Consider the following 26,739-nt stretch of genomic DNA (forward strand, 5'->3'; position numbering starts at 1 on the left):
ATAAATGATACACTACTGAAATATATTTCTATGTAATTATTTATATGTACCGTTCTCAACAAGAACAATGCATGTTATTTACTGATAATTATGATGGTGTAAAATTCGATGTATTTGTCATAAAAAATAAATGTTTGTAAAATACACAATATTTACTAATAAGTTTGCTTTGAAAGCATGCTCTCCAATACAATTCTTCTCGAATGTTAGTATAAATTATCTATGATAGAGATCAAACATTTGTAACCTTAGTAACAAACACACTTGTGAATTTATTTTTGGCTGGCATTTCTTGGAAGTTTGTTAATATCTGTGTAAGACCATTATGCTCATGCCATAAAGAATTATATTGAAAAGTTAAGAAAACTGCATTTATGCACAAGACACTATCATTGCATTGTAACAGAATAAATTTAAGTATCAGTAAAAAAAACGTTCATCATTGCATATAGATTCTGTTACAGCAGTATTTTTTTTTAAATTAAATGGTAATGTAATTTCTATTATATTTCAGTAATATTAAATACCATTTTAATTTAAAATTTTTGAATTAAACAGAGTTAATGTAGTTTATTTGTAAATTTTTTAACTTTTGCACTTAATTTTGAGAGTATTAAAGGTACTTGACTACAATTTTGATTTCATTTCATAGCAATTAAGTTGTAAAGAAAGTTAAAAAAAATATAATTTGTAATTCCAATTATTTATTATTAATGATGAATAATGAAAATTAATTACAAGTTTCAACTTTATATGTGATCATAATGAATGTAAAATGTCTTTCAAAATCTTCAGACGAACATTTTTTTTACAGAAGCGCAACTAGAATGTTTAAAAAGGTAAGTATATCAGATGATTTTATCTGCATATCTGAAGAGCCATTTTTTTTTAAATTGTACCACAGATATAATCTACACTTCTTTGATTTGAGAATAAATTGAAAACCTTGTTTAATAACACCAATGATGAAAAATTAATTAACAAAATAAATACTTGAATAGAGCAACTTTAAAAATAATTGCGATTCAAATATTATTACAAATTAATTATTGTAATTATAACTTTTAAGCTAAACTTTAAATTCTGATCAACTAATAAAATTATTTTAAAGAAACATGTTTAAATAATTTTACAGTTTTTAATAGTATTGAAATTAATAATATTTAACAAATGAAGTGATGCTAGAGAGCAAAGGCAAAACAGTAATAAGCTTCAAATAAAATTTTTTTATTATATAATAAATAATCTAAAGATTAATGATCACGGTCACATACATTGTTCTTATTCCTATGTTTATACAAATTTTACAAAGAAAACAACTTACAATTTCTTTGATTTTCTCAATTTTGAACCAATTGCTGCTCCTTTTCTGGCAGATTTAACAATGCCCCTAAATTGTCCAGCATTTTTGGCTCGTTTTCTAAAATAAATAATCGATCTCATTGACTATTAATATGGAAAAATTTTTTTTTTTTATTCAATATTGCACAAACCTTTTATTCAAGGTGCTCCTCATCAAAGGTAAATAAGCATAAGGGTCCGGTCGACCCTTCTTTTTGACATCACCAGCAGCTTTTGCAGATCTATATTCAGATCCAAACTTAGCATTGGATTTTGATGAGTTAGCAGCAGAATTATATGAGAATCCTGAAGCCCCAGACTTCACTGATGCACCAGAAAGTGACCTGGAAAAATTAAAATTTTATAAGTAAAAACTGAAAAGTAAAATAATAATCAATACAAATTAAAATACCGTAAATTTCTGTATATTTTTTAATAGCAAATGGTAAAATAAATACTAACCTGTGAATACCGTGACCTCCAGCCTTATACTTAGCTTTTGGCTCTCTGGATGTGCCACTAAAATTAGATTTTAGGCTTTGGACATCTGATCTTTTACGTTTTCCCAAAGTAGGTTTTTCATATGTATCATCTGTAAAGTATTTAACTGTGCTTGATTTTATAGTTTAATTTTAGTATAATTTCAAATCTTCTAGTATAGTCTTGGAAGAAATTTCTATTAAACTATTCAATCTTTACTTATCTATAATGTTATTTATTCACAACAAAACTTAAAAGTTTAGTTTAAAACTCACCGCTATCACTATCAGAGTCCATATTTAAAGCAACTCTACTTTTGCTTTTAGGATTTTCGTCATCCGCACTATCACTACCTTCAAGATCATCAATAAGCAATCTTCCATCATCAGCAGTTTTAAATCCGCGGTTTGGCTCATTCTTTGATTTATTATGTAATTTTGATACCTCAGGTTTAGATGCTACAAAACAAAAGTTATTCTTGTCAATTAAGCAAATGAATAAAAAAATATTAAGGAAGTTAATAACACCAACATAATATTTTGCTTGAAGCGCTGGCATCCACTAAATCAATTATACTGTCCTCTGTTTCACGTATAAGAGTTTTTCCTTTATTTTTTTTTGGTTTTCGAACTGTAGTTTTTGGCTGATCATTATCACATAGATCATCTGAATCAGAATCTGCTAAAATTTCTTCAATGCTAAACAAGGAAATTATTATTTATATTATATATAAACAATTTTTTTATCCAATATATGAATAATACCCACCTCTTGGCAGAAGGTCTGACATCCATTAGTTCATCATCTTCTTCAACAGATTGATTTTTCTTCATGTCTTTCAAACGTTTTGCACGAGATTGAAGCTTGCGTAAATTTCTAAGTCTTTTGTGTGTAACTAATATAAAAGATTAGATGATAATTTATCTTAAAAACAATATGTGAGTAAAAATACTTGAATCTTACCAACATCATCGCCAGGCGTAAGTTTTGTTAAAGTTTCAGCAGAGTACTTCCTACACATCCTGGTTAATAATTTTCCAATTTCTAAACGAGCATGTCTTTTGCAATCATCTGTCATGGAACTTATAGCTTTCATCTAAGAAAACAAGATATTGAAAATTAAGTAATTCTTATGTATGTATAAATAGTATTTTGTATGCTATCTGCTTTAGATTTATTTTATTGTAGATTACTGTTATAACATATTTAAATTATATCATTGTGTAGTTGTAATTACAAATTGTTGCTATTAATTATGTGAAAATGAAATGGATATTTTATTAACTGATTAACTTTTACAAGAGAGCATATATCACTTACAATTTGTTCCAAATATAAAGCCACTTGAGGAGAAGGCAATGCTTTAGTAAAAACAATTATAAAATTCACAGCAGCAATAGTGATTTCTCTTGTAGGTGATGCTAGCAATGTACAAACTTGTGTTAATAAGAAGTCTAAAGTCTCTTTTCCCAAAGAACCTGAAAAATTATTAAGAATAGTAGAATTTTTATATTCACTCCAAAAAGAACAATAAATAGAATGTAATAATAGAATCGCACCTGAAAAGTGAAATGTTACACAAGCCAGTGCTTGTAATGTGGCTGCAATCATTTGTTGTGTTCCAGCTAAACCAGCGATCATAATATTGATATAATCAGACAATCCACTTTTATTCTTTTTGGATTCTATAGTTTCTCCTACAGTGACCAGAAGAGACTGTGCACATTTTCTACATTTAGCATTTATATCTTTTGTGCTAAGTACTGCTTCCGCTATACATGATTTGACCAACTTGCTCTCACAATCTAATAGAGGCTGAGACTTCACTAATAATTCTAAAGATCTGTGGAAAGCATTTGTTAAAATATTTTATTAAATTAAGTTGATTAATTTTTTATAAAGTCTTTGAATTTTGTTTGATAAATAAAATATTAGATCTGGTATAAATTAGCATATCAAAATTTATATTTCTAAACAAACCTTAACCGGGATGCTCGGGAGTTATCTGCAGAAGTATTAAGTGATTTCATAACCACAGACTGTATCTGTTTTCTATTATTTTTGACAAATTCTTTGCACCCTTGTTTATCACTCTTCAAAATATCTTCAATAATTTTGAAACCTTTCTTTTGTAGATTATTTTTGACTTTTTTTCCTTTATCAGCAGAAGACTCACACAATGGTAATAATTTAGAGAATAATTCTTTTATTATTTCTTCTGATTGATAAATTGACATAGCTCGAGCAATATCAAATAATGCTTCTTTTAAAGCAAAGTCTGATTCATTTTCAACCTCATTAATTTTAGTCATTAAGTTTTTGAAAATCTCTTCAGACTTATCTGCTGGAGTAATGGTTAAGTAAATCTGAAAGTTTATTATCAAATTAATGTCTTGAGAAATTTTGTAATTCATTAAAGCAAATTAGTATTAATTCATAATATACCTGTATTGTTTCCAAAGCAGATAATCGTTGTCCTTGTCCATATCCTCCTGCAGCTGGTGTAGTATATATATTCAACAGTAAGGGTAAATAATTTTTAGAAAATCGTGCTAATTCATTTATTTCATCTCCTTCTGCACTATTTATGAGCTTTCTCAAACCCTGCATTACAGGGGTTCTGAGCTCAGAATGTTGTGCTAATGTATCTCCTAATACTTTTGCAATTTTTTTGAAACTTTCTTTAATATCAGTAGGAGAATTACAAAATCCAGGAAATAAACCCCATAATTGTGAACACAGTAAATCATAAGTAACAGAATCATTTTTCTTTCCTTCTTGTAAAAATTGTTCAGATGCACGTTTACAAGCAGATGCCAAACGTAAAATATGACTGCCAAAAAATTCCAATGTTGAACCACGTATCTTGTCCCTCAGAATTGGCAAAACCCTAAATATAATTTTTAATATAAATATCAATTTCTCTTTACCTATATGATCTGAAAAAAGAATTATAATCTTACCAAGTTCTATTTATATCAATTTCACCAGATGCACCAGTAATGGGAATGCATTTTAATACAAATTCTGGTCCCATAGTCTTAACAGCAGTGGCAATTGCATGATCAATTTGCCCAAGTTGAGATTTTGATATCGTTTGTGATGAGGGGTCTCTACGTTCACCCAATATTTTCAATGGATCAGCAAGCAGTTCTGCACAATTTCTACCGGACACCTAAAATGTATAAATCATAAGATTACTTTTACACATTATATTTATATTATATTTTTACACATAATATTTACTTACATCAAAGCATGCCGCCAAAATATTCACAACGTTATCAGCTGCATGTCCAAAAGGTACAGTCAATGCTTTTGATATAGTTTGAAAAATTTTCTCCAAAATAGCTTTATGCTTTTGGACACCAAGAAGTGAATTGCATATTGGAGCTATTGATTCATAAAGAACTTCTCGTAAAGCAATTGTACCAGCATTTGCAATATCAACTTGGTCTGATAGCCACAAATCAGTTGTGCATGTTGTAATAAATTGAGGTATAATATTAATGCTTGAATCCAAATCTAAACTGTAAAATATTCAAATCAAAATAAATATTTATGACAATAATTCATTATAATATATTGATACTATTTAATTCATTAACTATAAACAATTTCTGAAATAAAATTGTAATATAATCTAATATATAAATAAAAGTTTTTTACATAAGTAATATTTACCAAGATAGACAAATATGCCCTTGCTGCATTACAGTAACCCAGGCCATCGTTTGTCTAACATCATTTTTGTCAGGTCTATAGTCATACAAAGCTTTTATTAATTGTGCTGCCAATGTGTATGTTAAATTTGTGCTGAATGATTTTTTTTTATTCAATTCCAAAATGTCATCATCAGTCATATTTTTAATTTTATTATTATCAGATGACATGAGGAATAAAGAGTGTAAGGTCTGCAAGCAACAGGTACGTACTAAAATATTGTTGCCGGTCATCATAGATAGTATTCGTTCGCATGTAGACTAAAATAACAATTACTTGATCAATTATTTTTCATACATCATTATTGTAAATTGTATTGTTATTAAATTTACCTTTATATCATCCCTAGGAAACATGTACAAAACATCTTTTAATAATGTTAAAATATGAAGTGTGGTTGTTTGAGAAGAAACTTCAAGTTCTGGTTTCATCTGCATCTTACAAAACCTGTAAATGTGAGGGTGTAATATAAGTAATAACAATACTTAAAATGTTTGGTGGATAAGATAAAAGGAATTAATTTTTAACATAAATGTACAGATTATAACATACTTTGAAACCTTTCCAGCAGCAGGATGTAGTTTAGGACCATCTTCTTTTAACATAAAACTACTTCCTCGAATTATAGCACAAACTGCATGTTGAGCAGCCTTACGAAGCTGAAAATATTTGTTGTTAATATATTATATAATATATATATATATATATATATATATATATATATATGTATGTGTGAAAATGTATGAATAGTTGCAAATTTTATTACCTTAGGTTTAGAATGTATAGAAAATGCCATGACTGCATCAAACATTTGCAAAGTTGATGAATTTGACCATTGTGCCAGATCTAATGCTCTTAGTTGAACCGAAATGCATCCCAATAGCTATAATAAATAACCAGAACAATGTTGAAAGTGAATGCAATAAATACTTATAAACAAACTTACACATCTGAGAAGATTTTGATTATCTGTGTTACAAAACTTTTCCAACTGGTCCATAAATATCTTTGAAAATTCTGAGAATTTAAGTTTAATAACTGACTCAGGAACAGTCTTAATTCCCATTGAAAGTAAAGAAAGCACAGCATGAGAACCATTCTCTTCCTGATCTTGATTGAGAATTTCCATCTGCATGAAATAATTGTAATATAAAATAAGTACTTCAAAAACTAACAAAGAATTGTAAAACATACCAATGCCAAGTAATATTCAGTAGATGTTTGTTTTCCATCTTTGTCTTTGAGTAATTCTGTTATAGCAGCAAGTATTGCTAACATTTCTTTATGCAACGCAGAGTCAGATCTGAACCCATTTAAAAGCCTGAAAATTTGATAGATATTTTTCATTTTTAGGTATAATTTTATTCATGACAAAAAATAAAGATTAAGTCAAAGTGAAATTATACAAACTTTGAAAAAGAAACATTTGTGCATTCACTCCAGTCAGAAGCAAATGTTTGAAAAGTTCTGAAAGTGCCACATGATTGTGTCGCAGTTTCTGCGGTAATCTGAGATGCATTTTCATCATCAATTTTAACACTATGAAGACTTTCTGCCAAATCTCCCACACCAGCTGGTTGAATAGCATAACTATGCATAGCATCATGCTTGTGTAAAGCATTTATTGTTAACCCAGAACTTGACCCTGTGAATAAATTGAAGCCAACGTTATATTGAAACCAAGTACAGTTAGGCTTAAAGTATAATAATTTGTAATAATTAAAGAAGACGTATTTATTTTACCTAAATTTTCTTGGAAAAAATTCGATTTCGCCAAGTTTCTGAATTTTTGAGTTGTAGGGTTGGAACTAGATGATTGTCCTTTAGCCCATTTTTTCCCTTTCGTTTGTCCTTTAAGCTTAGATCTAAATTTACCCATTATGATAGAGGCTTAGAAGATTATTATAATTAAATATTTCAGAAACTTTCAACTTCAGCAAATATCACCAAAATATTACAATCCTATACATAACCTAACAAAAATCACATGTTGGGAATTGATGAACCATAGCACCACTTGTCAACTTACATAGATACGAACTCAAACGTTGCACTCAAATGTTGAACCAGAGCGATCTATATACTCTTCTTTTATCTATGTGTTGAACGTGTTGAACTTCCCCAACTTATTTAACAAATTAAATTTAATCAAGCAAAAAACATCTGCATTTGATCTTGTGATTTGATTAGATAAAACATGGATAAAACTAAAAAATTAAAAGGGTGATCTTAAACTTACCCATAACTTACCACTCTCATTTTAAAAAGGTGGTGCCTCTGGTTGCCTAAACAACTGTCAAACTGTCAAATGTACGATGATAGGTGACAAAGGTGATGCTAAGTATCAACGTGGATTATGATTTAAAAAAAACTTAAAGCGTTGTAAAAGATTTTAGTCGATAGACAAACTGAATAGCAAAAATTGTATAAATGGCATAAATACCTAACGAGATAATTTCGTTAAACCATTACGCAATTTTTGCATTAATTGCACTAAAAGATTCATTAGCTATGTGTACGAATCACATAAGCACCAAGACCATGTGATACGTTATTTATCATAAAACTAACAGCCCGAAACTTACGCAAATCATTTAATTAAAAATATCAATAATTCTTGGTACCGAAAACCGTTCTGTTTTTAATTTATTTGCTAGAATAACATAAAATGTCTTGGATACGTGATAATACATTATCCTGGTTGCAACTTTTTTGCATTAAAGTTATAAAATGTGGTCCAATACCAAAACATATTGCATTTATTATGGATGGCAACAGAAGATTTGCAACAAAGAATCATACACAAAGATCTTTTGGGCATTCAAAAGGATTTGATAAATTATCAGAAACATTACAATGGTGTTTAGAATTAGGTGTAACAGAAGTTACTGTTTATGCATTTAGTATAGAAAACTTTAAAAGAAGCAAAGATGAGGTAGATACTTTAATGAATCTTGCTCGAGAAAAATTCCATAAACTGATAAGTGAAGAGGAAATGCTGAGGGAAAAAGGAATACATATAAGAGTAATTGGAAACTTGAGTTTGCTTCCTGATGATTTGAAACAGTTGATAGCAAGATCTATGTTAATAACTAAAGATAACAACAAAGCATTCTTAAATGTTGCATTTGCTTACACATCACAAGAAGAAATAACAAGCGCAATACAAAATATAGTTAAGGCTGCTGAGAATAATATTATAACACCAGATTGTATAAATGAAGAATTAATATCAGAAACATTATATACCAATCAAAGTTCAGATCCTGATTTATTAATTCGCACTTCAGGTGAACTAAGGTTTAGTGATTTTTTACTTTGGCAAATAGCACCTTCTTGTGTTTATTTCACTGATGTCTTATGGCCCGAATTTAGATTTTGGAATTTTGTATCAAGTATTTTCTATTATCAAAGATGCTTTGCAACAATTAAAAATGTAAAAATGAAACAGATTCACAATTTAACTGAAAACTGCCACGTGAAATCAAGCCAAGTAGAATTTTTTTTAAAACAAATGGGAGATGCAAGACATAATCAGTTGCAATCATATGCAGCATTATTATAAATATATTGGCATTCCGTTTATTCATGTATAAAAAGACAAACTAAATGAAATAAAAATAATTAGTTTTGTTATAAAAATATTTGTAATAATAAATCTGCACATTATTAAAATAAATATTTATTAAACTTTATCAAATCTTTTATTAGAATAAATATTTTTTATGCTTTTGAAATTAGATATTTTATATTAATGATATATATGTTAATTTATATTATATTTTATATTTGTACTGTGTGAATGGAAGTGTAGAGATTGCATGAAAGATTTTCCTACTTTCAAAAATATATTTACATGAAATATTAAAAAGAGATAATATTTCTTGATGGATTTTTCTCCAGTTTTTGCTTTGATTTTTATTATTTTGATTGAACTTTATGACATTGAGAATTGCTTTTGTCTCTAAAAAATGTAATTATCATTATTTTGTCTGTGCTAATAGAATAAAATATATCAAAAACAATTACCTTTTCCAAGTTGTTGCATCACAGTTAAAAGCTGATTGAGGAGTAAATGTAGTATAAATGATATCTCGTACAGAGTCACGGTATTTATTTGAATAATGACTTGAAACATGGCTTGAAACCGTGCAAGAAGAGACTGGAGAGAGTAGCCTTTTTTCATCACGTTTTGAAACATCTATTTTATCAGACCCATTTAAATAATCAGTAAGTAGGTTACATTTTGTTTCCTTGTCTAATTTGTTAGAAGTCAACATGTCGATTTGATTTTTATTAGATTCAATATCCTTTTCCAAATATGATTTTTTGCAATTTATATCTTCCAGTTTTTTCAAAAGTTTTTCTTTCTCAGATATGCATTCATTTTGGGCAGTTATATTTGCTTTATATTTTTCATCAGCATCAGTTTTCATTATGTTTAAGATCTGCAAAGAAAAAAATATAACAGAATTGTATTGAAAGCAATATTTTAATAATTGTTGATCATACTTCAGCAATCACTTCATACTGATTTTTTTCTTCATTTTGCCATTTTTCTACAAATCCATCCCAAACACGGCGAGCTTCAGAATCGTACATCATACATATATGCTGTTTTCTCTGAGATTCTACTTTGTACTGTTTCAGCAAAACAGTTAAAGTAGATGATAATAAATTTTTGATTTTATGGTTATGCGCTAAAGAATAATTCGTTGAGTCATTATGAAAAATAATGGTATGCCATGCTGATACTTACATTCAATATGTTTCAACTGTTTGATTAGTTTTATTTTATATTCCAAATAATTTATTACTTGTTCATTATACTGTTTGAGTTGTAATTTATGAAATTTGACATTATTCTTTATTTGATCTCGATTTTGAATTTCATTTTCATGTGTTCTAAAATAATCTGCATGAATATTCTCAATATCATTTAGACTTTGCTTCATATTTTTCTCACAGCCTTTTGTCAAATTATATTTTTTCTCTATTTCTTGATATTCTACTAAATTTTGTTCAATTTGTTGTTTTAATTTATCGTAATCACTTTTCATATCTTTCTGTTGACCCCATAATATATTTAAATCAGATTTTATTTGTTCTACTTCGGTTTGGTTGGTGATAATTTGATTTTTTATTTTCTTTTCTTTATCTAATTGTTTCATCACCTGTAAATAATTTGCTAATATAAAATAACTTATTAAGGAAAAATCTAACATTTTCATTGTAATTTGAGATTTTCTTTTAACTAATCTCATATATCAAACCTGTTTATCCATCCAACTCATTTTTGCTAATGCATGATGTTCATTAAACTCAGGAGCATTAAGAAGTTTGCAACCTTCGTTTTTTCTCCACTGCTGATATAAATTGTCTTCAAGTTCTTTTCTTCGTCTTTCTTCAGAATCAATTTTGAGTTGTTTGTAAATTTCACAAACAACATCATCTGAAACCTAATATATCATAGTAATAACAAAACCTCTTAATATAAGTTATTACAAACTGGAATTATAAATCTATGATATCAATGTCACCAATTGTGATGATCAATAAATTGTAAGTTACTACCTTTTTATCCCTCCTTCGATTTGTATGCCCTTGTTCTAGAATTCTGAGTTCTTCATTTAATGCATGCCGTTCAGTCTCTAACATCTTTTGGAGTCTTTCTCTACGTTCAGATAATTTTCTTTCTTTTTCTTTTTCGATCTTAGACTTCTGTAAACTTTCTGCACATTGCTTGTAATACTCTGGTGCAGTCCAAGTTTGGAAGTGCATATTAGCCCTATCAAAATTACTATAATATCTAAAAGAAGAAATGACATTATTAAAGCTTACTGAATATTCAATTTAATTCAATCTTATACGTACTTTACTCTAGCTTTACATTCTTCTGCTTTTCGAAATTCTAAATCTCTTTTACGTGCCAATGCTTCTTCTAATTGTCGTTTGTTTTTGTAGGCATTTGCAGAAGACATGATAGAATAAAATAGTATATTAATCACTAAAACCAATTTCAAATTAATGATGTTTTAAATTCGCAGAGATTCATTAAACAAGAACACTATTATTTAACGTGAATAAAATAACGAATGATTGCAAGTACATCAGATGAATCAGAATAATATTTTAAATTACAATGTTAAACATGAATCATACAAATATTTAAGAATATAACTTTTGTTTGTAATGCAAGTTTCGTTTTTAGTTTATTTGTTGTGGGTAGTTCAACTGTCAACTGTCAACTGCTACCAACTTCAACTACCAACTGTCAGTTCAGGGAGGACCACCATAGTTGACAAAATGTCAACAAATAAACAGTTTTAATTTGTTAATATAAATTTAAATTTATATTTAAATATTTATCAAACTATCATAAATAAAATATGAGTTATCCCTACCATAAACCTATATTTATTATTAAAATAATATGTGCAGTGTTTAATCATGACTTTAAAATAGTATGATTCTTATTATTAATAATTGTTCATATAAAGTTAAATATGATTTTCCGAAAGATTTATATTATACCTATATTTTTTATTATAATTTTTTTCCTTTTATCAAATTTGTATTTTATGCATATATTATTTAATGATGCCAAAGATTTACATATTGAATATAAGCCTACAACAAGATTCATTAATGAAATTGTAAAGAAAGCACAACATTTAGGAAACCAATATACTCAATATAATTACAATAGCTATAAAATCACACAGCAATTAGTAAGTTATTTCAAACCTAATCAATTTTATAATAAGTTATCTTTATCGGAGGCATTCCAAGATGTAAGTATATATAACTTATAAAAATTGTTATAAAAATAAACATATGCTTTAATTAAATTTCAGTGGCCAAAAGGCAACAAACTGTATCCTGAAAATAATACTATTGTGGGATCCTTACTGCATTTCCTCTCTACGTCTAAAATAATCTCTAGTGATGTATCGTCTAAAGGGACTCAATTAAAACTATTGCTTACATTAGAGGTAATATATTGTTTTTCGTATTATTATAGTGTAGTATTATATTATTTATTAATTATCATTTATTCAATCTTTAGGGAAACATAAAAGCTATTTTTAAACCTCGATGGTATGAGAGGAATTCTATTATCGAAGGCCCAGTATATGCTGGAAAAGATCGGGATAATGCAGAAATACTAGCATTTTATCTAGCAGCAATGTTGGGATTGAATTCTGCACCCATAGCTATCAGTAGAAAACTTACACGAAAAGAATTAAGTTCTACACAAATTGGCAAATTAAAAAAAACTATGTTTTATAATGGTTAGTAATTAATAACAATTACTAGTTTTAACAAAATTTTATTAAATATTGCTTTGTAGATGAAGGGCAATATTGTTTTTATGGTAAGTGCCGATACTGCACTATAAAAGAACCAGTTTGTGAAGATGATTCTGGAGGTGTAGATGGAGTGATGATACAATATTTAAATTTAGAACATAGGGGAGGCTTATTGCTAAAAAGATCTCCGTGGCAGAGAACTTATAAAGATACAATTCATGCAAGATGGGAAATTGATCAAACTTATTGCGAGTATGCTAATAAATATAAAATAAAGATGAAAGAATTTGGTTATTAAATATTTATTTAAATTAATTTTAGGAGTGTAAAAAATGAAGTATCACAGACAAGATTATTAGATTTAGTAGATATGGCAATAGTAGATTTTTTGTTGCAAAATGGTGACAGGCATCATTATGAAACTTTTGAAGATCGTACGATTTTATTAGATAATGGTAAAGGGCTTGGAAATCCCTATGTGGATCATATTGATATATTAGCTCCATTTTATCAATGCTGCATGTGAGTAATATCTATTCAATTTTGCAGATAATTGGTTTGATCATGCACTAACATTAAATATTTTATTAAAGGATAAGGAGCAAAACGTGGGAACATTTGTTATTGTTTGCAGGAGGATCTATGAGTCGGACTATTAACACATTAATTGCAAATGAACCATTAAACATGATTGTTACAAAACCACATTTAGAAGCATTAGATAGAAGATTGAAAATGATTTATAGTACCTATGAAATTTGTAAAAATAGAATAAGTAGAGAAATTTTGAAATAATAAGTAGTATTGAAAAAAATTGTTAATAAATATTTTATTATTTTCTGTTAATAAATTCATACGTTTCAAGTCATTCTGACTCGCTAGACTAATCTGACCTATAGCCGACGTCTTCTCAAAAACCACATTGATTTAAAAAATTTAAAAACTATTTGATGAAATTCAATAAAGACTAGGGTAGATTAGTATCGCGAGACGATCAGCTGAGCCGTATCTTTACAATTGCTAAAAAAACTGTTTCGTCAACATTCTCACAAAAAATTGTCAATTAAATTTAATATTTTAATCAAATCATGATAGTTTTTTAGTAAAGATTGGCTGTCTTCGTGTTTTATTGTTGAAAAATATTTTTTTTAAAACGATGAAGATGAGATTTAGTCTAACATAGTAAAATATTAATCAAAGTTTGGAATAATGGGCCGCGCGCTTAGAATGTACGTCTTTAATAAATAATTTTTAAAAAATCATGTTTTTTATTTTTGTTATGCGCGATTATTAGAGCATGTCAATATATATATATATATATATATATATATATATATATATATATATATATATATATATCTATATGTATTGTATCATTTCAATTTTTATTTTCTAATAAAATATATATTATTTCCTTTAACGAAAAATTATAATAATTCCAATGATACAATTTAAGTTACATAAATAAATAATTATCATAAAGATTCGCCAAATTCATAATATGGATTATTATATTAGATAGATAACAATCTTATAAATTATTCATCATGAATAGTAATTAAAAACAACAATTAATTCTATCAGTATTATTAAAATTCGACCTAGAGATGCGGGCCAAAATTACGGTGTATCAAGACTATATAAAAGAACTTTAAAACACGTGCTTGAGCGTGCGGTGAAGACTTAGGTTTTTACATGATTATTTTTTACTTTCGACGTAAAAAAGTACAAATTACACAATAACTTTAGTACATTTGGATATAATTTTAATTAACAACGAGTTAAAATGTCAAAATCTTGCACAAGATTATTCCACAATTTAAGAAATGTTACACATGCAGTTAAAAGAAGTTTTCGAAGTGAAAAATCAATAACGAAGCAAGAGGTTTGTTCAAATTCGCATTAATAAAATTACCATTATTATGGGAACAATATAAATTAGCTTTTAAGATATATACATTATATATCTTTAATAATTTGTTTATATTTTCCTATGACTGATTTAATTCTATATAATTTATAGGTAAAAGATGTTTCTATACCAATGCCCTGGGGCCACATATCAGGAAAATTATGGAACCCACATCTTGAAACGCGACCTATTTTGGCTGTGCATGGCTGGTTAGATAACTGCAACACTTTTAATACATTGGCCCCATTGTTGCCAAAGCATGTCAGTTTACTATCCATCGATTTTCCAGGCCATGGATTATCGTCTAGAATTCCTGATGGCTTAATGTATTCCACATTTGAATTGCCTGTTGTTTTGTACAGAATTCAACAACACTTTGGATGGGACAAAATTTCATTGCTGGGACATTCCATGGGTTCAATCATTGTTTTTATGTACTGTTGTACGTTTCCTGAAAAGGGTTAGTTGAAAATTTCAAGTAAAATTGTCGAGTAAACCCATATCATAAATCATATTTCAACTTGAATTAAGTATACTATATACATATATATATATAGTTTAATATGCTCCACAAATATTGTACTATCACATTGTAATTATATTAAGTGATGGAGGGCAAAATATATGCAATAAGATATAAAACTGATTACATTTTATCAATATCCAAATAATACAAGCGGGAAAATTATGTTTTTTATACATAAATCTATTGATAGTTGACATGGCTATTGGACTTGATGCACTAAAACCGTATATAACACCACCAGAGAAATTTGCAGAAATGTTCCAGAAAAAAATTGAAGATTTTGTAAAACTTGATAAATATAATATTAATAAACGTGAACCACCGAGTTACACAATAGAGGAAATGATTGAACAATGGCATAAAGGTTTGCTTTATAGTTTATATTATATATAAAATTATGATATAATATATTTGAAATATTTAAATTTGAATTTTTTCAGCTACATTTAAATCAGTTAATAAAGAACTCTGTCACCACTTATTGCAAAGATGTGTAGCTCCATCACATTCTGATCCAAAAAAGTTTTATTTTACTGGTGATAAACGGTTGCCATCGATGATAGTTGGAGGAATCAATCAAGAAAGTATTATCTCTTTAGCTAGAAATATTAATTTGCCTTTTTTGGCTGTGAAAGCAACTAATTCTCCATATTTTGAGGATAAAAAATACTATTATGAAGTCCTTGATGTTTTGAAGAAAAATCATTTGTTTGAACATCATTATGTTGAAGGAACTCATCATGTGCATTTAAATGAACCAGAAAAGTTGAAAGATATTATAAATGGTTTTATTACAAAGTACAGGCCACCTGTTTAATGTTTATCAAATGTAAATGCAACAATGAAAAATGTAGAGATGAACATGAAGCCAAGAAGAAATATTTTTAAAACAAATGGTAAATGCAAGACAAGACCGATTGCAACCATATGCGACATTATTATAAATTGACTCATAATACATGAATAGATAAGACAGATAAAGAAAATACATGAATTGAATAGGAGATAATACTCATGAATCATTATATAGTTATTAGATTTGCAATTAAAATGTTAGTATTAATTTAAAACAATCATAAAACATTATGATTATCAAAATAAAAATTTCATGCTTCTAAGAAGACATGGTAATTAATATTATATAATTTATTACATCTGTAGTGTGTGAATGGAAGTGGAAAGATTACATAAGGTTTTCAAAATATTATTAATTAAGTAAAAAAATGAAAGGAAAATCTTGTATTTATTGTTGAGTTTCAGAAACACAAATGTTTGATAAATAAAAATAAAATTTATAGATACCTACTATGCAGTTTATAAAATAATAAGTAGAGGAATTTTGAAACAACTTCATGGTATTAAAAAAATGTAAACAGTACCCAGTAAACATGCGATATGGTCACAACATCGTGGCAATATTTTATTTAGGTCGTGTGACATGCGGTACCCATATTCATTTTCGTCGATATTTAATGGATACGGCCGCAAATTTATGTAACTATCGAACAACTATCGAGGTTCGGTCTCTGGCGCACGCGGCGTTCGTGATACATGAAAATCGACGTTGACCCACATATGTTTGTTTATTATGATAAGACCGTCTGACGTAAGGCGTTAACCCCAGTCATGACGTCATTGGCGAATGAAAACGATTCGGTCATGACGTCATACAAAATGGCGACTCAGTTATGACGTAATAGCACCTGAAAGTGATGACGTAATGCAATTAATATTCTTTTCTGTACGAATAAGCATTTATTTACGTGAATAATAAGAAATTTTACAATATTTAAATATTACAAATTAGAATTGTAGTTTAGAAATTATAAAATTTTAACATGAACTATACTAGAAAACTATTTACAAATTATTCAATCTTAACATATTAATAACAGTATATTTAATGAAAATTGTTGTATATCTAATGAACGTAATTCTATTTTTGGGGCGTGAAGTGTGAAGTGTTGCATAAGTATTCTATCGCCACTTCCTTATACATCAAACAGCCTGCCTATTTTTCATTATTTCATTCTATTGCCAGTTCATTGCATCAAATGCCAGGATACAGATTATGCACATATGACATACTGCCCCAAATTTTGGAAGTTTTCTAAAACAAATTCAAACATAATGTGATTTACTGTATATAATATAATATATATATATACAGCTACCATATGTGTAGCTACCTACATGTTCAGTGTACAAATCTCCATCATCTTAAAGTCGCTTTTACACATACATTTTTAACACTGACTGATTTCATTCTATCGCCAGTTCAAATGCGAGGATACAGGATATTCATATATGTTGTACTTCTTGGAAGTTTTCTAAAACAATTTGAAACATAATGTGTTTTATTGAATCTAATAATATATATACCACTCCATATGTGTAGCAACTTACATATTCAGGAGACAAATCTAAATCGTCTTCGAGTCGCTTTTGCACATACATTTTTTTTAACCTGATTGAATTCATTCTATCTTCAGTTCATTATACATCAATACATCAATCAAGTTCATGCATATATGACATACTGTTCCCAATTTTAGAGGTTTTCTAAAACAATTATAAATATAATGTATTTGTTACCAAATAATATATATACAGCAACTATATATGAATCAACTTACATATTAAGAAGATAAATCTCCATTATCTTCAATTTGCTCCTAAACATACATTATTTGAGCCTGTCTAAAGATCTGTATATTGTTCATCGTTTCATTCCAATTTTGTACGACTTCTGAAAAAAATATGAACATGGCATACGTGTTTGCTGTTTATATATATTTGTATAGCTATTATATTTGTAGTGACTTACATATTCAAACAATCATTCTCGATCCGCTTCTCAACCGACTAATTTAAGAGATTTAAGAAGTGAGGTTATGTCGAACACATGGATATGTTAATGTCTTAATTTAGTAAAATAATTATTTTAACCTTGCTAAACGATCCTTATTATTGTCCTCAGATTTTGTAAGATATGCTATTTGGTTACCTCCTTTGTCATCTAAAGAAATCGACATAAAATAACGTTTCTTCATCCCAGGATATAATGCACTAAATGGAATTCAAAATCGTGAAGTAATTACATATCTATATAAATAATATATGATATACTTACGGTGTCATTTTTCTACACTTTTCTACAATTATCATAAACAAGTTGCTTAACTAAACGAATGTAATTATTATACTAAAGAAAATATAACTTGATGCATGATAAATTCGTGACATTTTGCGCCATTTTGTACGCGGTTGTCGCGGTTAGGTTAGCTTTCGTCAAAGAAACAGTCGGTTCCACCAGTGGCCACGGCGCGCTGATGTAAAGCTTTCTTTGTATGGTCACACACACCAGCACACAACGCAGCGCACGACGCGTTTGCTTCACGCCGTGTGACGTCATTGATTATGCTTTGCATGTGTGCTAACACACACCAGCGCACGACATGTATCTCACATGAAATTCAACGATGTCATTACCCCCGACAGCGCGTGTTTATGTCTCGCGAGACAACTCAATGCGAGCTTTGCGTGTATTGTAACACACACAAGCGCACGCAAGTTTAAAATCCTCTTGTGGCGTAGATTCGATAACCGCATTATAATAACGATGTCGATATTATAGAAGATCACATCGCGTGTTTACTGGGTAATGGCGTTGTCGAGCAGGAATGTTCCGGTACTTCCTTTTTGATCAGGAACGCGTTCCGGAAGTTGAATTCTAATAACGAAAATTGGCTGACATATTGGAAAAAGTTTTTTTTCCTAATTTTGATAAATTTTTATATGTATTATTATAAACAAGGATTTATAATAATACATATAACAAACCGTGAACCGTAGTGTGAATAATTTTAAATTTTGGCGGTGAAAAAGAAATCAGCACACTGATATAATTCTTAAATTATAGTGAAATCGAAAACATTTAAGTCATGAATTAGTCAGCGTGAATTAGCATTTATGGATGGCAATTAATTTTATCAGAATGTTAAACAAGTTCAATGTAAAAAATTCGACCTAGAGATACAGTCCAAAAGTACGATTCACCGTGACGAATATATACACGTGCTTAAACGTGCGACAAAGACAAAAGCTATTACGTGATTATGACGTTTTTATAGCCATTTTCAAGCGAAATATAATGCATTCTTAAGATAAAAAACTACCAAATGTCACAACTCATTTCTGAATTAAAGAAATTTTAAAAAGCACTTTTTGATAAAATTTAATAAATAAGAAATCAATAAAAATTTGCAAACTTGGTAAAATGTCAAAATCTTGCACAAGGTTATTTGGCGATTTAAAAAATGTTACATATGCAGTTAAAAGAACTTTCGAAGTGCAAAATTAGTAAAGGAGCAAGCGGAGGTTCGTACTAATTCATATTAATAAAATTACCAGTGTGCCAAAGTTGGACTTGGAAATTTTAACCAAAGATAATTGAAGGTTAGAATTTTTTCAAAATCATAAAGAATAATACTGAACCATTTTAATTTTAAGTAAAAACAACTAATACTATTAGTTAATCTGATAATTACCACGAGTGTATGATGATTGCTGCAAAGGAAACCAGCAAGTGTTTATCCTGGTTTTGAACTAATCTCAACAAAATATACATACATATATTTGTAATCATTTATTTATTCTTTCCTGTGTCTGTGATTTTTTTCTATATATTTTATAGGTAAAAGATGTTTCTATACCGATGCCCTGGGGTCACATAGCAGGAAAATTATGGAATCCACATCTTGAAACACGTCCTATTTTGGCCGTACATGGCTGGCAGGATAACTGCAATACTTTCAATACATTGGCCCCATTGCTGCCAAAGCATGTCAGCTTATTATCAATAGATTTTCCAGGACATGGATTGTCATCTAGAATTCCTGATGGCTTGATGTACTCTACATTTGAATTGCCTGTTGTTTTATACAGGATTCAACAGCACTTTGGATGGGATAAAATGTCATTGCTGGGTCATTCCATGGGTTCAGTTACTATTTTCTTGTATTGTTGTATGTTTCCTGAAAAAGGTTAGTTGAAATATAATTTAATATAATAATACCCAACAATTTCATAGTTTTATCATATAGTAATTGTGTTTAATATAAATAATTATACTCAATTCAATATGAAATTGTTAAATTTTTATCAAGATTGAAATATTATATTAGAAGGTATGTTTCTTATATATAAATCTTTTGCTAGTTGACATGGCCATTGGCCTCGATGCGTTAAAACCGCACATATTTCCACCAGAGAAATTTGCACAAATGTTCCAGAAAAAAATTCAAGATTTTGTGAAATTTGACAAATATAATCTTAAGGACAGTGAACCCCCATGTTACACTATTGAGGAAATGATTGAACGATGGCATAAAGGTTTGCTTTATATATTAGTATATAATGTATAATGTTTATAATATATTCTATGTTATAATATTCAATATTTGCATATTAATTTTCTCAGGTACAAATAAATCAGTTGATAAGGAATTCTGCCACCACTTATTAGAAAGATCTATAGCTCCATCAAGTTCTGATCCAGAGAAATTTTATTTTACTCGTGATAAAAGATTGGCATCGATGATATTTGCAGGTCTGAATCAAGAAATTATAATTGCTTTAGCCAAAAATATAAATATGCCTTATATGGCTGTAAAAGCAATCAATTCTCCATATTATGAGGATAAAAAATACTATTATGAAGTCCTTGAGGTTTTGAAGCAAAATCTTTTGTTTGAACATCATTATGTTGAAGGAACTCATCATGTGCATTTAAATGAACCAGAAAAATTGCAAACCATTATAAATGATTTTATTATAAAATACAGGCCACCTGTTTAATGTAGTATGAAATAGAGCAATTTAGTAGTTTTAATTAATTGAATACCTAACAATCCAAACCTATAAACGTATATATTAACAATCGTTGGTTATAGAACAATTTTTGTTGTAGTATTTATTAAACAGTATTAAAATAATAATTTGTGGCAATGCTATTAGAATTTTATTAATAATGACTAATTACAAATTTTATAATCAGTGATGGTAACTATGTAACATTTAAAACTAATAAATTTAGGCACATAAACTTTTAAAATTATGAGTGCATCAACATTATACATCAGCCTTTTTTTATTTGCACAACAAAGAAAATATTTTTGTTCTAATATTTTTTAAATATTTAAGTTTAATTATTATTAAATCAATCAATAGATAAATACCATGCATTCATAGAATTAGTATAATACATAAATGTAAAAAAATGACAATATATAAATAATTACCATAAACAGCTATAGTATTTATATATTTCAAAATCCAATCCATGGAGGTTCTTTTAAACTGTTCACAGTCCTATAAGTTACATTTACTGGTAAATTAATTATGGCATAATCTAAGTTAAGTCTTCTCAAAACTTTTCTTATCATTCTACCGCTTTGCCCTATCAGAAATCCAGCAGGAATGTTTACATTTCGGTTTGTGTTATCATCAACCATTTCAATATAAAATTCTCTGTCCAGCAATAAGTCAGTATCAACTGATTTTGTATCAGTTATTATTATTGCCACAGCACCTGCTTTTTCAGCATTTAGTGCTTTTTCAACAAAAGAACACTCTCTAGAATTAATTTTTAATTACTGTTAGCTTATAATTATAAACTATTTCTCATAATTACATACCCTCTTTCTATTAATGCTACTTTTCCAAATAGCTCTTGATTTGTTAAAACTTCACAAGCATAAGGGGGTTCCACGGGAATCAAATGAGATTTCAATAGAGAAATTGACGAATTCTGAAACAATAGAACATAAGCACTTTAATTCAAAATTCAAAGTATTTATGATATGCATGTGCATATCAAGTTTACTGCAAATTATCTTAATGCTTCTATGAGAAAGAAGCTGAGTATACCGTACATGGACACTAACGAGTTGCTAATGCAGAGATAATTTTTACAAAGGAATTTATTATAGGTATATTAACAGATATTTAATATTAATAATTAGATTTTGAAACCTACAAAAGGAGCCCCGAAGTCTTTCGCCGGTCTTAACCTATAAGTGTACTCCAATTCCCGTGGTTCTACTATTTCAAAAAATATATCGCCGTTTGTTACGTCATGGATGGAGGCTCCATCATGCATATGCAAATTGTTTACTGTTTAAACACAAAAATAAGAATTGAAAATATCATTTAACATAACCATCAAATAGTTCGTGTCAATATACTCACGACCGCTGAAAGAATCATGTATGAAAATGCTCAGGAAAATTAATAGTACAATTATATTGCAATGCTGAAAATCCATTTTGCAATACTACACGTATTTTCCATGTTCTTTATTCATATTTTACTTATCTAGAAATATTGTTTGTATTACATTTGACATTTCAATAGCCAATTTATCAGATCGCATATCAGAATCATTGACTTTTAAAGAAATTATGGATAAATTGCAAGCAAATGAAATGGTATCCATGTTTTGAAATTGTCATGCACGTTTAAGATGTCTACCGGAACTTCTTTTATCTATGACCGGAACCATGAATTCATTAAATTCTAATATTGTTTAGGATCGGAACAATTATTTAAATTTATTAGTGCTCATTTAATATAAATTATTAATAAAGTTAACTTAATCTAAATAATTATATTACTAAACCCTACTTTTTATTTTTTAATTATAGTTAATAAACAAAACAAAATCAAAATCATATTAGATTCCGCGACGTCAAAAAATTTTTGGCAAAAAAATGACAACAGACCGATTGTATTTTCCATAAAAAATCCGTTGTTTTGTTTCTTAATTATAAATTTTGATAATTTAACAACGACAAAAAAAAGTCAGAACGTTATTTCAAAAAACGCAACCATGTCTATTGTGTAATATTATATAAAAACAGTTTAAAAACCAGTTAATTTTACAAATTTTAAGTGCATTTCTAATGACATATGCCAGGTCATAAATGTTTGTGGGACCAGGAATAAATTCTTGTTATAGAATTTAGGCTAACTAATAAAAGGTGAGTATTTTTTAGATTTAATATACATGTAATATAAGGTTTAAGATAAAATATCAAATAATTCATTGGATGTAATATATACAAAAGTTCATTGATAAAACGCTTGGTTTAGAAGCTAATTTTTGATAGACATAGCTAACATAGAACAAAAATTTATAAAAAATTTAGTATTATATAGACAATGCCAGGACTCAATCCGAAATTCTGGGCAGAAGATAAAAAATATAAGTAAAATATTAATAAAAATTTAATCAATCTATAAAATCCATATTTTATTTAACCAGGTATACAGATCTGCGGATCTTACCATGAGATATGGCCGGACGCGTGGGCTGGCCACGAGGCAAGATCATCCGTGACGTTATAAGAAATAATTTTTCGGATACTCTAAATTACAGAACAGTGAGATTATTGTATTTGTGACAAAATAGTCAACTCTAACAGAATTTATTAAATATACTATTTGCTTATAGAAAATAGGAAAATGCAACGAACAAGGATCACAATTGCCACCTGCTCTTGGAGCAAATTTTATGGGAAGCCAATCTGCCAGACATGCATCAACAGAAGTTGGTCAAGAAGCAGTTGGGGTAAATAGTGGCTCAAACGTTTTAAAAACTCAAGGAATATTCAAGAATTTAGGAGAAGATTTGAATAACAGACATCTGAAAGGAATTAGAGAGTTTAGCACCAAAAACAGAGTTAAAAGGTTGTATTTTTATTTGTAATTTTTCGTTGGATGTGATTGCTGGATTTTAAGTAAAATTATCCATCTTTGACAAATTTGTAGACTAACTACAAAATCGGCGAAACAAAGACCTGAGTCTAAATCCAGTTTGAGAAAAATAGAAAAAGGGAAAAGTTCCCACTCGGTGACTACTGACTTGGCAGGAAAGTTTAAGAAAATCCATAGAAAAACCGCAGCATACATCGCGGAAAGACGATCAGGCAATGAAACTTTAATAAATACTACTTATATTTAAATATGATATAATTAGAAATAAAATTTAATATATTTAGAAGCAAAGTAATATGTCACTAACAATAAGTGATTTATTATTTTATTACAGATGTGCAAAGAAATACCATGAGCCATTTCAACGCGCCTTCTGGAAATACAGCGGTTAGCAGTGGTGGCCAAGGATATGGAACTGCTGGTATGAGCAGTGGTCATTATGCACCTCTCAATTCTACCAAAGCTTGCAATCTAATGGCACAATTGCTAACCGGATGGGTGCATTTGGAACTCACAATCAACCACCAAAAGAACAAGGTATTGTGCGAAAGACATATTGGATAAATAATACAGGTTTTCATTAGAAAAGAGTATCTAATAAATAAACAATAATAAATAAAAACTTGAAAGTACACTGTTTCCTAGTGAATGCATGCTTTTCTTTGTTTTTAAAGTTAAACAACAAAGTGAACCTAAAGTTAAACAACAGACTGCTGGAGCAAGGATGCAAGAATTGCGCCAAATACAAAGGCATCATGATCCAGTCAGACTTATGGGCAAAAATCTTGAAGCTGAATATATTCCTAAACCAGTTACTAAATATAGATCTCATGGAAAAGGGATTCTAGGTAGAAATTGCTTTGTTCTCAAAATAGGTTATCTCTTATTTATGACAATCAGAAACGGAAACAAATGTGGTAAATTGAAAGACTATACCAAAATTATTTAGTTTTTTGTTTCTGATAGTCATCATATTTTCAACTAATGCATTAAAAATATATTGAATTAATTATTTAAATCAAAGGAAATCTAGACAACCCAGTCGTCGCACCCATATCGACATTCACAAAACCAAAGAAAGGACATCAACATATCGGAGGTGGTGGTATGAAGATTTGAATAAATAATAAACAGTTCATAAACCTTTAATATAATTATTTAATTTTCTTTCAGTTATACAGCCTGGACCAAATTCCCGTTTTGACTCCAGAAATAAATTGCTTAGAGATTCTGGTCGATTAAAATCGCTTTCCAAAAAACAAAGGTCTAACCCACAGTTGGGACATTTGCCTTTTGATCCGCATGATGTTGTTAATAGGTATATTTTATTATAAATAAAATACGAAAAAATTGTAGAAATGATTTTATTTTTATTTTATAGATCGATAAAGTACCCTATTCCTGAAGAAGCAATAAGACCTAATAGAAATAAAACAAAAACTCCTACACACTTTCGTTCGAAAAAATTCAGTGCTAATAAGGATGTTCCATTGTTGAGGTATGTAATATACTTTAATCAACAATTTCAATAATTTGTGCAATTTGGTTATTTATTTCGTTTATTGAAATTAGTAAAAAAACGCAAGCAGTTCAAAGAGACGAAGTAATTCGCAGAACTAACCGTAGGCCTAATACTCCAAAACCAAATAGACATCTGAGGTAAATAAAAATAGATAATTAACTTATTTTGAGTTTTCCAATTACTTTCAAATATATAATTCATAACTATTTTTGCTAGTGATAAAAATTTTGCTTTTTTAGGAGGAAAGAATCTGCTGGTCGTCAGGATTATTCCGAGTTATTGCCCACTGCTGACAAAGAAAATGTGAGGCAACAATTAGCCCAAAGACAATTGAATAAAACGCTCAATGACTCCATAAAAATAAAAAGTACAACGATGAATGCTAATGTGAATTCTACAACCGGTGGTAAGAGGTCCAAACAACAAGTGTCTGATCGACATGCCCATGAAACATTTGTAGGAAATTCAAAACTTTATAAAGGGTATACCAGAACATCAGCAACTAAAATGCAAACAAAAGTCAGTGTTATTATTTATAAATTTATGTGAAATATACATATGGTTTAATTTTTATATGCAATAAACAGGTGCCTGATTATGGCCAAAGTAAACGATCAATCTCCTTGGACGAATGGGCTAATCCTCAATACGGCTCAAAAAATCAACAAAAATCTCAGAATACATCCTCTTCACAAAAAAATCAAGAGCAACAACAATTTGTTCCATCATCAAGTGATCCATTACGAGGTGTATTGCCGAAAGTACCAGCAACTCCAACTACACACACCGTTATGACAGGCGGTTTGAAATCCTTAAGTTCAGGTTAGTGCAAAATTTTTTCAGTATTTGAGTGGTTATATTATCATTAATTTTAAATTTTATAGAATATTAGTAAAAGAAATCTTTGTTCCAATATTAGAACATTTTATATTTGTCATTGATGATAATTAATGTGCAATGTTTTTAAATTTTAAACCAATTCTTAGCCGGAAATACTTTAGGCTTGAGATCCAGCACCACGGGAGAAACAAGTTTTGGCTTAAATAAACTCTCCAGCAGTGAAAAATATCTACCATTAAGCCAAAACGTGCAAATTTAAAGAGTAAGAGGTAATTTTTTTTGTACATTGGTTGATTTGATAATT

General features: G+C 28.8%; 8 protein-coding genes and 1 long non-coding RNA gene across 10 annotated transcripts in view; 5 read left to right on the top strand and 4 right to left on the bottom strand.

Moving 5' to 3' along the window:
* LOC113383722 (calmodulin) overlaps position 1 on the top strand; it is a 1,666-nt gene extending 1,665 nt beyond the window's left edge. Inside the window, exon 2 of the mRNA XM_026621970.1 lies at position 1. This exon is cut by the window's left edge and continues 803 nt beyond it. The gene's annotated coding sequence lies outside the window, so the exon portion shown is untranslated.
* Positions 2–1,266: 1,265 nt separating this feature from the next.
* On the bottom strand, positions 1,267–7,654 carry LOC113382984 (RRP12-like protein). Its single transcript, XM_026621244.1, has 21 exons — positions 7,288–7,654; positions 6,955–7,189; positions 6,739–6,865; positions 6,491–6,673; positions 6,311–6,427; positions 6,097–6,203; positions 5,877–5,991; positions 5,506–5,804; positions 5,072–5,351; positions 4,785–4,996; positions 4,267–4,711; positions 3,802–4,187; positions 3,381–3,664; positions 3,142–3,299; positions 2,785–2,917; positions 2,590–2,716; positions 2,353–2,519; positions 2,097–2,279; positions 1,804–1,933; positions 1,494–1,685; positions 1,267–1,420 (listed from the first exon to the last, which is right to left on the bottom strand). Exons 1-21 carry the CDS (start codon positions 7,421–7,423, stop codon positions 1,321–1,323), a joined length of 4,116 nt encoding a protein of 1,371 aa, XP_026477029.1. The 5' UTR covers positions 7,424–7,654; the 3' UTR covers positions 1,267–1,320.
* Positions 7,655–7,858: 204 nt separating this feature from the next.
* Positions 7,859–9,200, top strand: LOC113382923 (dehydrodolichyl diphosphate synthase complex subunit DHDDS-like). Its single transcript, XM_026621175.1, has one exon. The coding sequence runs from the start codon at positions 8,213–8,215 to the stop codon at positions 9,107–9,109; it is 897 nt and encodes a 298-aa protein (XP_026476960.1). The 5' UTR covers positions 7,859–8,212; the 3' UTR covers positions 9,110–9,200.
* Positions 9,201–9,344: 144 nt separating this feature from the next.
* Positions 9,345–11,689, bottom strand: LOC113383027 (trichoplein keratin filament-binding protein). The gene is made up of 7 exons (XM_026621279.1): positions 11,419–11,689; positions 11,119–11,353; positions 10,818–11,003; positions 10,304–10,718; positions 10,057–10,244; positions 9,574–9,992; positions 9,345–9,508 (listed from the first exon to the last, which is right to left on the bottom strand). Exons 1-7 carry the CDS (start codon positions 11,523–11,525, stop codon positions 9,466–9,468), a joined length of 1,593 nt encoding a protein of 530 aa, XP_026477064.1. The 5' UTR covers positions 11,526–11,689; the 3' UTR covers positions 9,345–9,465.
* Positions 11,690–12,125: 436 nt separating this feature from the next.
* On the top strand, positions 12,126–13,634 carry LOC113383091 (glycosaminoglycan xylosylkinase homolog; the record flags this gene model as incomplete). The annotated part of the gene is made up of 6 exons (XM_026621345.1): positions 12,126–12,338; positions 12,402–12,539; positions 12,614–12,839; positions 12,899–13,109; positions 13,179–13,379; positions 13,451–13,634. Coding segments are annotated over exons 1-6 (1,173 nt in total), but the record flags the coding sequence as incomplete, so codon positions are not given.
* A 1,009-nt stretch (positions 13,635–14,643) lies between these two features.
* On the top strand, positions 14,644–16,112 carry LOC113383093 (probable serine hydrolase). Its single transcript, XM_026621346.1, has 3 exons — positions 14,644–14,742; positions 14,881–15,229; positions 15,736–16,112. Exons 1-3 carry the CDS (start codon positions 14,644–14,646, stop codon positions 16,110–16,112), a joined length of 825 nt encoding a protein of 274 aa, XP_026477131.1.
* Positions 16,113–17,041: 929 nt separating this feature from the next.
* On the bottom strand, positions 17,042–18,621 carry LOC113383094. Its single transcript, XR_003367709.1, has 6 exons — positions 18,429–18,621; positions 18,123–18,364; positions 17,932–18,044; positions 17,702–17,857; positions 17,489–17,625; positions 17,042–17,405 (listed from the first exon to the last, which is right to left on the bottom strand). It is a non-coding gene; the product is annotated as an uncharacterized LOC113383094 (long non-coding RNA).
* Positions 18,622–19,455: 834 nt separating this feature from the next.
* On the top strand, positions 19,456–21,208 carry LOC113382967 (probable serine hydrolase). 2 transcript variants are annotated; one of them, XM_026621225.1, is made up of 4 exons: positions 19,456–19,675; positions 19,992–20,340; positions 20,516–20,689; positions 20,778–21,208. In XM_026621225.1, the coding sequence occupies exons 2-4, from the start codon at positions 20,013–20,015 to the stop codon at positions 21,152–21,154; spliced, it is 879 nt and encodes a 292-aa protein (XP_026477010.1). In that variant the 5' UTR covers positions 19,456–19,675; positions 19,992–20,012; the 3' UTR covers positions 21,155–21,208. The 2 variants fall into 2 exon arrangements, with proteins under 2 accessions (XP_026477010.1, XP_026477011.1); XM_026621226.1 differs by having other exon boundaries at positions 19,629–19,753.
* A 141-nt stretch (positions 21,209–21,349) lies between these two features.
* On the bottom strand, positions 21,350–22,726 carry LOC113382969 (PRADC1-like protein). The gene is made up of 4 exons (XM_026621227.1): positions 22,547–22,726; positions 22,335–22,471; positions 21,994–22,106; positions 21,350–21,931 (listed from the first exon to the last, which is right to left on the bottom strand). Exons 1-4 carry the CDS (start codon positions 22,620–22,622, stop codon positions 21,625–21,627), a joined length of 633 nt encoding a protein of 210 aa, XP_026477012.1. The 5' UTR covers positions 22,623–22,726; the 3' UTR covers positions 21,350–21,624.
* Between the last annotated feature and the right edge of the window lie 4,013 nt (positions 22,727–26,739).

The sequence above is a fragment of the Ctenocephalides felis genome, unplaced genomic scaffold, assembly GCF_003426905.1.
Source record: "Ctenocephalides felis isolate EL2017-DRISC unplaced genomic scaffold, ASM342690v1 CF-g0.4_SCAFFOLD_03570, whole genome shotgun sequence".
NCBI classification, from domain to species: Eukaryota; Metazoa; Arthropoda; class Insecta; order Siphonaptera; family Pulicidae; genus Ctenocephalides; species Ctenocephalides felis.

What these genes read in the sequence shown, in the direction of transcription:
- LOC113382984 (XM_026621244.1), bottom strand. Translation starts at nt 7,423, where the DNA reads ATGGGTAAATTTAGATCTAAGCTTAAAGGACAAACGAAAGGGAAAAAA. An exon ending in ATCAAAATCTTCTCAGATGT is followed by an intron (nt 6,428 to 6,490) that starts GTAAGTTTGTTT and finishes TATTTATTATAG; the next exon opens with CTATTGGGATGCATTTCGGT. An exon ending in TACGCCTGGCGATGATGTTG is followed by an intron (nt 2,717 to 2,784) that starts GTAAGATTCAAG and finishes CTTTTATATTAG; the next exon opens with TTACACACAAAAGACTTAGA.
- LOC113382923 (XM_026621175.1), top strand. Translation starts at nt 8,213, where the DNA reads ATGTCTTGGATACGTGATAATACATTATCCTGGTTGCAACTTTTTTGC.
- LOC113383027 (XM_026621279.1), bottom strand. Translation starts at nt 11,525, where the DNA reads ATGTCTTCTGCAAATGCCTACAAAAACAAACGACAATTAGAAGAAGCA. An exon ending in TGAGTTGGATGGATAAACAG is followed by an intron (nt 10,719 to 10,817) that starts GTTTGATATATG and finishes AATTATTTACAG; the next exon opens with GTGATGAAACAATTAGATAA. An exon ending in ACAGTTGAAACATATTGAAT is followed by an intron (nt 10,245 to 10,303) that starts GTAAGTATCAGC and finishes ATTATTCTTTAG; the next exon opens with CGCATAACCATAAAATCAAA.
- LOC113383093 (XM_026621346.1), top strand. Translation starts at nt 14,644, where the DNA reads ATGTCAAAATCTTGCACAAGATTATTCCACAATTTAAGAAATGTTACA. An exon ending in AATCAATAACGAAGCAAGAG is followed by an intron (nt 14,743 to 14,880) that starts GTTTGTTCAAAT and finishes TATAATTTATAG; the next exon opens with GTAAAAGATGTTTCTATACC. An exon ending in TTGTACGTTTCCTGAAAAGG is followed by an intron (nt 15,230 to 15,735) that starts GTTAGTTGAAAA and finishes GAATTTTTTCAG; the next exon opens with CTACATTTAAATCAGTTAAT.
- LOC113382967 (XM_026621225.1), top strand. Translation starts at nt 20,013, where the DNA reads ATGCCCTGGGGTCACATAGCAGGAAAATTATGGAATCCACATCTTGAA. An exon ending in TTGTATGTTTCCTGAAAAAG is followed by an intron (nt 20,341 to 20,515) that starts GTTAGTTGAAAT and finishes ATCTTTTGCTAG; the next exon opens with TTGACATGGCCATTGGCCTC. An exon ending in GATTGAACGATGGCATAAAG is followed by an intron (nt 20,690 to 20,777) that starts GTTTGCTTTATA and finishes TAATTTTCTCAG; the next exon opens with GTACAAATAAATCAGTTGAT.
- LOC113382969 (XM_026621227.1), bottom strand. Translation starts at nt 22,622, where the DNA reads ATGGATTTTCAGCATTGCAATATAATTGTACTATTAATTTTCCTGAGC. An exon ending in AAGACTTCGGGGCTCCTTTT is followed by an intron (nt 22,107 to 22,334) that starts GTAGGTTTCAAA and finishes CTATTGTTTCAG; the next exon opens with AATTCGTCAATTTCTCTATT. An exon ending in GTAGCATTAATAGAAAGAGG is followed by an intron (nt 21,932 to 21,993) that starts GTATGTAATTAT and finishes AATTAATTCTAG; the next exon opens with AGAGTGTTCTTTTGTTGAAA.